Source organism: Bos mutus, chromosome 13 (assembly GCF_027580195.1).
Source record: "Bos mutus isolate GX-2022 chromosome 13, NWIPB_WYAK_1.1, whole genome shotgun sequence".
NCBI lineage: Eukaryota > Metazoa > Chordata > Mammalia > Artiodactyla > Bovidae > Bos > Bos mutus.
In genome coordinates, this window is record NC_091629.1 from 50,253,416 (window position 1) to 50,265,886 (window position 12,471).

At 40.7% G+C, this 12,471-nt stretch overlaps 1 protein-coding gene across 3 annotated transcripts in view; it reads right to left on the reverse strand.

Moving 5' to 3' along the window:
* SAMHD1 (SAM and HD domain containing deoxynucleoside triphosphate triphosphohydrolase 1) overlaps window positions 1-12,471 on the reverse strand; it is a 67,400-nt gene that overhangs the window by 15,175 nt on the left and 39,754 nt on the right. For all 3 annotated transcript variants that reach the window (XM_005896009.2, XM_014478276.2, XM_070381697.1), the window contains exons 12-15: window positions 10,557-10,693; window positions 9,679-9,774; window positions 2,192-2,296; window positions 1,525-1,662 (exon numbers count right to left, since the gene is read on the reverse strand). In XM_005896009.2, coding sequence (XP_005896071.2) covers window positions 1,525-1,662; window positions 2,192-2,296; window positions 9,679-9,774; window positions 10,557-10,693 — 476 coding nt within the window. The remainder of the gene's footprint in view (window positions 1-1,524; window positions 1,663-2,191; window positions 2,297-9,678; window positions 9,775-10,556; window positions 10,694-12,471) is intronic.

The following is a 12,471-nucleotide window of genomic DNA, read 5'->3' on the forward strand; positions in this document are numbered from 1 at the left end:
TTAGCTGATTATCAGTGCTTCTCCACAATCAAGCCAATTCCTTCTGTGTGCCCTGTCACCTCAACAATATGACTTTTCTCCTCCAGTCAGACCAGTCTCTTCATAGCTCCCAAACACACCCGACTTGTTCCAGTTTCATTTTTGTGTAGCTCTCATTTCTCTCTGCTACTCATCCAAACACAATCCAGCTTTTGGATCTAGAAGAATCCTCCCTCCTACCTGACAGCTCTCTCAACTCTGAATACTAAAAGACTTCCCTGTGTCCCTCCCTCTGGCATTTGACAAAGATCTGATATACTGGGCTACTCTTTCACATCTAACCTTTCACTTTTGTTTCCTTCAGTATCCAATGCTTGGGGGTTAAAGCAGGCAGGGTGCTGTGACAGACAGTACTAGACCAGGAAGCAGAATGCTGCTTCCAACCTACCTACCAATCATTTGTTCAATCAACAACTATCAATGTTCTCTGTGCCAGGCATCCACCACGTGCAGGTCAATAAAGGACCATTTCAACAACATTCTCTATGGGATTGGCAACTAGTGAATTTAAATAGGTTACAAGTTTGGAAATGCTGAGTTTACTCAGCACTGGGAAAGTGATTCTACTAATAAAGTGAGCAGGAATTAACCGGGTTTAGGTAGGAAACAAAAGAATTACAGGTAGAAGAAACAGGTCTGAGGCACAAAGGACAGAAACTTGTCTGCTAGTTCTAGTAACACTGAAGTCACTGGTGGTCTTAGTGAGAGTAGATTTAATACAGGCCAAGACCTTGGAGATATTGCAATACATGCAAAGTATAATAAAATGACTGGCAAAACTACCAGGGTGTAAAACAGACAGCTAGTGGGAAGCTGCTGTACCGCACAGGGAGTTAAGCTCCGTGCTCTGTGATGACCGAGGCGGGTGCGACGGGGGTGAGTGGCAGGGAGGCTCCAGAGACGGGATTTATGTTTACATAGAGCTGATTCACGTTGTTGTACAGCAGAAACTAACACAGCATTGTGAAGCAATTATACTCCAATTTTAAAAATAAAAGATTTAAAGGGCAGCTTAATGTGGAAAAACTTTTTCCCCCCCAAATCAAGTCAAATGACTATTATTTTCTTTTTGTTTTATATTGGAGTACAGTTGATTAACAGTGTTATTTCAGTTTCAGGTGTACAGCAAAGTGATTCAGTTATTCATAAATACGTATCTATTCGTTTTCAAATTTAAGTTGTTACATACTACTGAGCAGAGTTCCCTGTGCTATACAGAAGGTCCTAGGTCTTTGCTGGTTATCCATCTCAAATATGGCAGTGTGTTCATGTCAACCCCAAACTCCCTAACTATTCCTGTTCGCCCCCATCCTTCACCCATGGTAACTGTAAGTTCATTCTCTAAGTTTGTGAGTCTGTTTCTGTCTTATAAGTAAGTTCATCAAACGACTATCATTTAAATGAGAACTTTTCAGAGGGAAGTAAAGATTGCTTGTGGCTTTTACTTAAAATTTCTGTGATGCATGTGAATAATAAGTCACCCACCTGTGGCTTGGTGAAGTCATTGATTAAGCACCAATGGACGAAATGCTGTCGTGCAGCAAACAGAGTCTTTTCATCTGTCTTCTTACAGTAAACTCGAATCAGCTGCTCAGCAAATGTCTCTGGCAAAAACTGAGAAACCTTTTAAAGAAGGAAAGGTTTCACTGTCACCCTGAATTCACATGCTGAAGAGAGATCAGCTGTTCCTAAGCTCTGCGCTCGATGTGGTATTAAACACCCCATGTTGTCTTGGTACTTTATACCAATGATTATCCAAAGAAAAGAATTCAGGGTAACTGTCATCCTGCACGATGTCCCATAATTTTATGTTCATCAATATGAAAGGTTTGTATGATATATGAAGACTACAGACTCTCTCACAGAAGATATACAAATAAGCACATTTAACTTAGAGGACTTCAACCATGATATTTCTGTCCCACCAGACTTATAAATTACCTTCTAAACCAAAAAAACGGAGCTTTCTTCAAGTTCAGCAAACAGGAAAAACTGGCTGTTAAGATGGTCTAGTCTATGAAAATCATGTATACTTTAAAGATATGTTTCTGTTTCTTTTTTTAAAACTGTATACATTGACTTCAGAGCCTAAGCTGCATGTAAACTGCAACTTTACTACAAAGATTTGCCAAATGCCACTGTAAGTAGTTACCTGGTTTCTAGTAATCATGACTGCCTTGCTGAGGTCACTCTTACAATAGAAGCGAACATGATCAATAGGATTCTTGTCTTCCATCCCATAATCCATGTTGATAACCTTAATACAAGCAATAAGTGAGCGATCATGTACATAACAGCAATGAGAATTTAATTCAGGACTGTGAGGGTATCACAAGAAACGAAGCTGCACTCTCTGGAGAAGTAGGAGCCCTGCTGGAGTGGCTCATAGTGGAACGACAGGAGTTCTGGTGCATGACCCATAGATTTGAAATCTGGGTGGAGTAAGGACAGACATTTTGTGCTTTCAACATAAGTAGGGTATAAAGTCAATATACACTATGTGACAGACATGTGCCAGGCACTGTTGTGCAGAGATACAAGGACGTTTGATAAAATCCCAGCCCCTACAGACCACATGGCCTAGACTAAGGTAGAACAAATAATTATAAAAGTAATTACTGGGAATTCCCTTGCTACGGTACAGTGGTTAGGACTTGGTGGTCTCACTGCTAGGGGCCTGGGTTTGATCCCTGGTCAGAAGACTAAGATCCTGCAAGCTGTATGGTGGTGTGGCTAAAAAAAGAAAAAAAAAAGCTACCAAGGAAAAGCAAATGGTGCTGTGAAACTTTGTGACCTGAGAACCTAGTAGTCTGGGGCTCCTAGGCAATGAACCCACTCCAGTACTCTTGCCTGGAAAATCCCATGGACGGAGGAGCCTAGTGGGCTGTGGTCCATGAGGTTGCTACAAGTCAGGAACGACTGGGTGACTTCACTTTCACTTTTCACTTTCCTGCATTGGAGAAGGAAATGGCAACCCACTCCAGTGTTCTTGCCTGGAGAATCCCAGGGACGGGGGAGCCTGGTGGGCTTCCGTTTATGGGGTCGCACAGAGTTGGACATGACTGAAGCAACTTAGCAGCAGCAGGCAATGACTAGAAATATTCTCCTGGGAAAAGTGATTTTACTAATAAAGTGAGCAGAAATTAACCAGGCTTAGGTAGGAAAGAAAAGAATTTTAGGCGGAAGAAACAGCTCTGAGGCACAAAGGACAGAAACTTGTCTGCTAGTTTTAGTAACACTGAAGTCACTGGTGGTCTTAGTGAGTAGTTTTAATACAGGCCTAGACCTTAGAGATATTGCAATACATGCCAAGTACAATATGATGACTGGCAATAAAACGAGTAGAGCTGTATAGTGATAGTGACAGAAAAGCAGTTTAGAAGTAGAGGAAAATGGACTTTCCTGATGGTCCAGTGTTACGGCTCTGTGCTTCCATTGCAGGGAAAAGGTTTGGTCCCTGGTGGGGGAAGTAAGATGCCGCATGCCACATGGCGTGGCTTAAAACAAACAACAATAAAACAAAAAAGAAGTCGAGAAATAAAAGAGAGACGACAACTCTTAGAAGTTTGGTTGTTAAAGAGAGGCAAGAGGGGAGAATATGGAGTGGACCGTGGTACCCAGGAAAGGTAAGGGGACAAGCTGGAAGAAAGGAAGGAGACAATAAACTGAAGTTCCCAATGAGCTAGGAACAAGAAAGTAAGGAAGAAAGGAGTTTGTGTACAGAGATGGGATGCTTAAATTAGTGAATTTTAGAGAAAGGGCCTTTTTCAATGTCAATAAGGTTCAGAGTGCATAATCCGCTGAGTGTGCTGGCTGAGGTGGAGGGGATAAAGTCATTGAGGTTGAGGATACGGAGATCAGAGCTGGTGTCATGGGACTATGAAGCCTCTAAAGATGATGGCAGGAACTGGAGTGAGTGGAGGGCTCTATACTATACCAAAATCTTCAACCAAGAGGACAGGAGCTGGTTTAAGGATGGCAGTCTCAGAGGAACGGGGATCTTGCATGGGGTCTGGAGATGGTAGTAGGGAACAAAAGGACTGATGACCAAGATCTCTTGACCCTGAGGAATGTGCTTTTCCTGAAAGAGCTGCAGGGGAATAAGCTTCTCAGGGGACAGCAGGCTGCATGCAACAAAGGCAAAGAGATAGTGAAGAGGCTGAAGATACAGGTGCATTAATTATGGAATGGAAATTCCTAAGGGCTTCATGGATAAGTTCAGGACAAGGGAAGAAACTGGAAGTGAAATAACAGGAAGAAATAGAGTAATGTGGCGAGGATAGTGCAAAAAAAAAAAAAAAAGAACAGATGATGAGAGGGGCTTTTCCTGTGAGTGGTGACAGAAGAAAACCAGTATATGAGCTTTGGTGGCGATGCTCCCTGTGAGAAGCGTGGACATCTGAGATTCAGCTGTGGGCCAGAAGTGAGCCCAGCATCTGCAGTACATGGCTGACCCTCCCATTCTGTGTGGTCCACTGGCTCTGAGAGCTGCATCCCTCTGACGTGAGGGAGAGCTGCTCAGTCCTCCCCATGATCCCGGGGCTGGTGCTGTCACAGGCCCCCGTGTAGTGCCATGTGCGAGAGCCCTGATGCAGCCTTGACATTTTTACCCATCATGATGAGGCATGAATACTAATCAAATTTTCAACCATTTTACAAGTACTCCTAGCTCTTAGGTATTTATTTCCTTGGCTTTAGAATTGGAATAAAAGGTAATCCTCATTTTCTCTACAATGTACTGTAAATTCCTCCTTTAAGCAGATTTATTGAAACAGTTATTCTTCCAGAGGGCAATGTTGGAGACCCCATTCTTTAAGGGCTCTCGGGCTCAGTGGGTGTGGCTTGTGGGCTCTAAAGTGTGGACTCAGTAGTTATGATGCTCGGGCTTAGTTGCCCCGTGGCATGTGGACTCTTCCTGGAGCAGAGATCGAGCCAGTGTCCCCTTGGCAGGGAAATTCTTAACCACTGGAGCACCTAGGAAGTCCCAGAGACCCCATTTTTAACCAAGGACTCAAGAGTAAAACGTAGCTACAGACCAACAACTACATATTTTTAATTCTAACTAGCAAATTATGTTTTACAGCCCATTAGATAATCATAAAATTACTACTCGCAGTCTTAAAAGGAGTCACGCATGGTAAAATGGACCACATAAATATATCACACTGTAAAACTTAAACTGGAATGCAAACACACAATAAGAAATGTAGTTAGCAATTTTACTTGTTTTCTCAGAATATAGAAGGGCTTTACCCATCTTAAAATGGATAGTTATTTTTTCTGATTATGAAACTCTTATACCACACTCACTATAAAAAGTCACCTGCAATTCTACCACCCAGGTAGAAACAACGTTAATATATCCAGGATTTTTCAGTGTGTTCACTGTATACACACGTGTATATAAATTTAAAGATACAAAAATAAAATAATTCTGTATGTACTTTTTTCACTTATTATAAACATCTTTCCATGTTAAAAACAACTTTTAATGCTTCCATTATTCCACTGACATATACACTTTCCCTCAAATTTCACACTATAATAATGCCACAATAAATATATTTGTGTTTTGGTGCAAAACTGATTATCTCCTTAGGACAAACCTCCAGACTGAAATTGCCAGGTCAGTTAAAACTGACCCAAGTTTGATCTCTTGTGTCAATTTACACTTCCATTATCACATATCTTTATTATCACAAAATCTTAAAAAAATTTTTTTCGTCTTATATATCTGAGAATCAGAAACTCATTGCATCAATTTGCCTACAGGTTAATAAGAAAGTTAAACTTCTTTTCATGCCTACTGGCCATGTGTACGTCAGCTATGCATGAGGCCACCTGGACGGGGATGCACTGGGAAGTGGGAGACTACTAGGAGCAATGCTCGGCACTGAGGGCAAGCACAGACATGTGCAAGCCCAGGGGTAACATTCCGGAGAGGGAAGCCTTTCAGAGCCTCAGGAAGTCAGGACGCGAGATCCCTTTATTCTGAGGGAACTTCATCTAATCAAACAGGAAGCTGCAGCCGATCTGCAGATCTAAGGCACTTGAACACGCAGCCAAGGAAATAGAAAGGGGGTTCAAGGGCAAAGAATGGTTATAGTAAGATTGCCCTTCACTCAAAGATGCATCAGCAAGAAGATAAGAATTGAGAGGCTTATGGAAAAAGTACACAGGGAAGACTGTCCTGAGATTTCAGGAGTAGAACTCTGAAAAGAATTTCTTACTAGAGATCAGAAGAAAATATTAGAAAGTCATTTGGCATTTTCATAGGATATAAGAAGACACTACATTCTCTACGAAAATAGGAGTAAAAAATCTTAATATTTTCCTTTGTGTGTGTGTGCTATTAAAAAATTATTGGTATGTATTACTTTATACCTTGGCCTAGTGGTTTGCCCTACTTTCTTCAATTTAAGTCTGAATTTTGCAATAAGGAGTTCATAATCTGAGCCACAGTCAGCTCCTGATTTATGCTGATTGTATAGAGCTTCTCCATCTTCGGCTGCAAAGAATATAATCAATCTGATCTGGGTATTGACCATCTGGTGATGTTCATGTGTAGAGTCGTCTCTTGTGTTGTTGGTAGAGGGTGTTTGCTATGACCAGTGTGTACTCTTGGCAAAACTCTGTTAGACTTTGTCCTGCTTCATTTTGTACACCGAAACCAAACTTGCCTACTACCCTAGGTATCTTCCTATTTTTGCATTCCAGTCTCCTATGATGAAAAGGACATCTTTTTTTGGTGTTAGTTCTAGAAGGTCTTGTAGATCTTCATAGAACTGTTCAACTTTAGCTTCTTTGGCATTAGTGGTTGGGGCATAGACTTGGATTACTGTAAAATTGAATGGTTTGCCTTGGAAAGAAACAGAGATCATTCTGTCGTTTTTGAGATTGCATCCAAGTACTGCTTTTCAGACTCTTTTGTTGACTATGAGGACTACTCCATTTCTTATAAGGAATTCTTGCCCACAGTAGTAGATATAATGGTCCTCTGAATTAAATTGGTCCTTTCCTGTTCATTTTAGTTCACTGATTCCTAAAATGTCAGTGTTCACTCTTGTCATCTCCTGTTTGACCACTTCCAATTTACTTTGATTCATGGTCCTAACATTTCAGGTTCCTATGCAAGAATACACAGAAGAACTGTACAAAAAAGATCTTCACGACTCAGATAATCACGATGGTGTGATCACTGACCTAGAGCCAGACATCCTGGAATGTGAAGTCAAGTGGGCCTTAGAAAGCATCATTACAAACAAAGCTAGTGGAGGTGATAGAATTCCAGTTGAGCTATTCCAAATCCTGAAAGATGATGCTGTGAAAGTGCTGCACTCAATATGCCAGCAAATTTGGAAAACTCAGCAGTGGCCACAGGACTGGAAAAGGTCAGTTTTCATTCCAATCCCAAAGAAAGGCAATGCCAAAGAATGCTCAAACTACTGCACAATTGCACTCATCTCACACGCTAGTAAAGTAATGCTCAAAATTCTCCAAGCCAGGCTTCAGCAATATGTGAACCGTGAACTTCCTGATGTGCAAGCTGGTTTTAGAAAAGGCAGAGGAACCAGAGATCAAATTGCCAACATCCGCTGGATCATGGAAAAAGCAAGAGAGTTCCAGAAAAACATCTATTTCTGCTTTATTGACTATGCCAAAGCCTTTGACTGTGTGGATCACAATAAACTGTGGAAAATTCTGAAAGAGATGGGAATACCAGACCACCTGACCTGCCTCTTGAGAAACCTATATGCAGGTCAGGAAGCAACAGTTAAAACTGGACATGGAACAGACTGGTTCCAAATAGGAAAAGGAGTACATCAAGGCTGTATATTGTCACCCTGCTTATTTAACTTATATGCAGAGTACATCATGAGAAATGCTGGACTGGAAGAAACACAAGCTGGAATCAAGATTGCCAGGAGAAATATCAGTAACCTCAGATATGCAGATGACACCACCCTTATGGCAGAAAGTGAAGAGGAACTCAAAAGCCTCTTGATGAAAGTGAAAGTGGAGAGTGAAAAAGTTGGCTTAAAGCTCAACATTCAGAAAATGAAGATCATGGCATCCGGTCCCATCACTTCATGGGAAACAGATGGGGAAACAGTGGAAACAGTGTCAGACTTTATTTTTCTGGGCTCCAAAATCACTGCAGATGGTGACTGCAGCCATGAGATTAAAAGACGCTTACTCCTTGGAAGGAAAGTTATGACCAACCTAGATAGCATATTCAAAAGCAGAGACATTACTTTGCCAACGAAGGTTTGTCTAGTCAAGGCTATGGTTTTTCCTGTGGTAATTTATGGATGTGAGAGTTGGACTGTGAAGAAAGCTGAGCGCTGAAGAATTGATGCTTTTGAACTGTGGTGTTGGAGAAGACTCTTGAGAGTCCCTTGGACTGCAAGGAGATCCAACCAGTCCATTCTGAAGATCAGCCCTCGGATTTCTTTGGAGGGAATGATGCTAAAGCTGAAACTCCAGTACTTTGGCCACCTCATGCGAAGAGTTGACTCATTGGAAAAGACTCTGATGCTTGGAGGGATTGGGGGCAAGAGGAGAAGGGGTCGACAGAGGATGAGATGGCTGGATGGCGTCACTAACTTGATGAACGTGAGTCTGAGTGAACTCCGGGAGCTGGTGATGGACAGGGAGGCCTGGTGTGCTGCGATTCATGGGGTCGCAAAGAGTCGGACACGACTGAGCGACTGATCTGATCTGATCTGATCTGATGCAATATTGTTCTTTACAGCATTCGACTCTACTTTCACCATCAGACACATCCATAACTGAGCGTTGTTTCCACTTTGACTAAGCCTCTTATTCCTTCTGAAGCTATATCTCTGCTCTTCTCCAGTAGCATATTGGGCACCTACCAACCTGGGGAGTTCATTTTTCAGTGTCATATCTTTTTGCCTTTTCATACTGTTCATACAGTTCTCAAGGCAAGAATGCTGAAGTGGTTTGCCATTCCCTTCTCCAGTGGACCCCCTGATGTGAAGAGCCCACTCATTAGAAAAGGCCCTGATGCTGGGAAAGATTGAAGGCAGGAGGGGGAGGGGATAACAGAAGACAAGATGGTTGGATCACATCACGGACTCAATGGACATGAGTTTGAGCAAGCTCTGGGAGATAGTGAAGGACAGGGAAGCCTGGCATGGTGCAGTCCATGGAGTCACGACTGAGCAACTGAACAACAACAACAATTACTTTTTTGATCAAGAAAACATTTAAAAATCATTATATACAATGCTCTATTAATAACATGACCACAATTACATAAAAATATTGACAATATTGACATAAAAATATGTCAAAGAAAATTTTGTTCATTGCTGTTTAGTCCCTCAGTTGTGCCCGACTCTTTTGCGCCCCCATGGACTGTTAGCCCAGCCTGTCAGGCTCCTCTGTCCATGGAATTTCCCAGGCAAGAATACTGGAGTTGGCTGTCATTTTAAAAATCTGCCTAATGTTAGTTTTTTCTGTGATATCATAGGTGATTCTCTTCTATCCATCTTTTTTTCTATATTTTCCAGATTTTCTAATGAACATGTACTACTGTTATAACAGGGGTGGTAGTGATGCTTTACCTTAAATAAATTCTTTGCTTAGCATGTTATTGAGCTAACTACTTACATCCACTATCAAATCTTCAGCCTTCAGTTCAGCTTCTAGCTCTACATCACTGGGTTTCGCACTGGCGACCTCATTTGGAAGGTGTTCATAGTTTTCCTGGAAAAGACAAGGCTCCTCATGTTAGAACTCCAGTTCTTCATCCTACAGTGTTTGTGCCACCAAGAGGGTTCTTCTCTAAAAATGGCACTTTACCAAGACACATAGATAGAGATTTCCCTAACAAATATATACCCATGCTACCTTTTAATCAAATCACAATAGTGTGATTTTCATAACAGAATTTCACATTAAAAAAATGAGGCATTAACCTATTAGTAAAACAAGAAGAAGTAAAGTGTGACCTAAGGCAGTATTGTGAGGCAGGGTGTGGTTATCAGCATAGCTTGTGTTACAGGTTTTTTGACAAAGATAAGACCCTTCAACAAGCAGGAGAGAGAACTAATGACTGAACTAAGGCAGGCAGGCAAGCACTGTCTGGGACAAAGTGATAAACCGTGAAAGAAGGAAGTAGTTAAAAAGCAGGTCCTTAGAGTCTCAAAGAAGCTCCTGCAGAGGCCTTATTTTGAGGCCCCTTTTCCATTACAGTCATTTTCTGGTCTTTGGATCTAGGTAAAACGAGGCCCCCTCTCACTTCCGAGTTGAGAAAGTAAAGGTTTGGAGTAAATGAGACTTGACTTTGAATCCTAGCTTACTAAGTGTGCTTCTGTAGGCAAGTTATTTAATCTTTCCCAAGCTTCAGTTTGTCTGCAAGATACGTCTCAAGAGATTGATGTGAAGATTAAATGAGAACGTATTAATTATAAAGGACTTAGAATACAGCTGTGGTATTGTAATGGGTATGGTTTCCTCTTGTGGGGACAGAGGACCTTTCAACTTACCTTTTTAATTCTTTGTATCATGGGCTGAGTCTCACCCACAAACTTGTATAGATTACGGGATTCAATTTTCTTTAAAATCATCCGTGCATCATTCAGGTTGGGATCAGTGGAGTATAAGATCTCCAGAAAAATGTTATCTGCCAATTTGATGAAATTTCAGTTATATTAGAATGAAAAAAACAAAAAAAACAATATTTAAAGAGACTCATATTGCTGTACTTCTGAAATGATTTCAAGCAGAGGTTTACATACATAGATACACTATGATTATAAAGATGTGAAAAAACTTTTGTAAAAAGTGCTCCAATCAGTGTCTTGGATTTGTTTCAGGATAACCTAATGAGTGGGAAAGCGGGAGAGATGAGATAAGACTGCACTGGAGATGATGACTTGAGACTGAGTTTGGGGGTACAAAAGGGTATATTAGTTTATTGCTTTTTTAAAAAAAAGAGAATGAAACTTAAGGAATAACAAAATTATGTCTGAGATCTGCTTCAAAATGGCCCAGGGTCTGATGGGGTGAAGGGATGAAATAAAACTGCAATGCTAATTATTGCAGCTAACTCATGAAACTAAGTGATGTAAATTTCCTTAATAAAAAGTTTTTAAGGGAGTTCCCTGAAGGTACAGTAGTTAGGACTCAGTAATTTCATTGCTGGGGCTTGGGTTCGATCCCTGGTAGGGGAACTAAGATCCTGCAAAGAAAGGCACAGTCAAAAAAAAGAAAAAGCTTTTAAAGGTTTCATTCCATGATGATAGAAGGTAGCTTAATTTCCTTCTTCCTTTTTCTTCAAACTTTTTATTTCAGAAATTTCAAAATAAAATACCCTTCACCAAAATTTATCAACTGTTTTGTTTCGACATATGCAAACACTGTATGTGTGCACATATAAATTTTTGAGGAAACGTTTGAAAATTACAGATAGCAAGACTCTTGACTCCTAAATATTTCAGCATATACCTCCCAAGAACAAGAATATTATCTAACTTAATCACAATCATGTCAAGAAATTTAACACTGATATAAAGATATCTGACATACAATCTGTACTTGAATTTGTTTAATTGTTGCAACAATGCAATTTACAAATTTTTGTTGCTGGATAGAGATACCAATTAAAGATGATGGATGACATTAGTTGTCGTGTTTTCTAGGCTCCTCCCATCTAGAACTAGGTAATTCCAACTTCTTTCATGATGTTGACAATTTAGAAAAGTTCACACAGTCATTGTGTAAAATGTCCAGACTGTGAACTTGTTTACTGTTTCTTTACCACTAGATTCAAGGAAAACACTGTTATGAAGAACATTATACAAGTGTTATAACATCTAAGAGCACCACATGAGCTTGGCTCAGTGCATCACATCATGTATCACATAATGGGCTTTGTTAACAAGTTCCAAAAGTTGGTTAGGGCAATAATCCTCAGGTTTTTCTCTGTTAAAAGTGAATCTTTCTGCAAGGTGATATTTTCAGAGGCTCTGATTATCCCAGTAAGTTTTCAACCAATGGTTTAGCATTCATTCATTATCCTTGATTGAATCAACCATTGCATTTTGCAAAGTGAATTTTATTAAAATGCCCTTTCTTGGCAAAATATTAGCAGCCTATGTCATTCACGTCACCTACATGTATATGTATGTTCTTCCCTCTTAATCCATGGTTAACAGATTCCTTACCCTCTCAGTAATGCTTTTAAGAAACATCTTTTAAAAGCATGTTCATTTTATTCATTTTTCACTGTGCTGGGTCTTTCTTGCTGGGCATGGGCTTTCTCTAGCTGCGGTGCTCGTGCTTCTCCTGTGGTGGCTTCTCTTGTCGCAGAGCAAGGGCTCTAGTGCCCATGGGCTTCAATAGTTGTGGCGCATGGACTTAGTTGCCTCATAGCATGGAGAATCCTGCCGGACCAGGTAT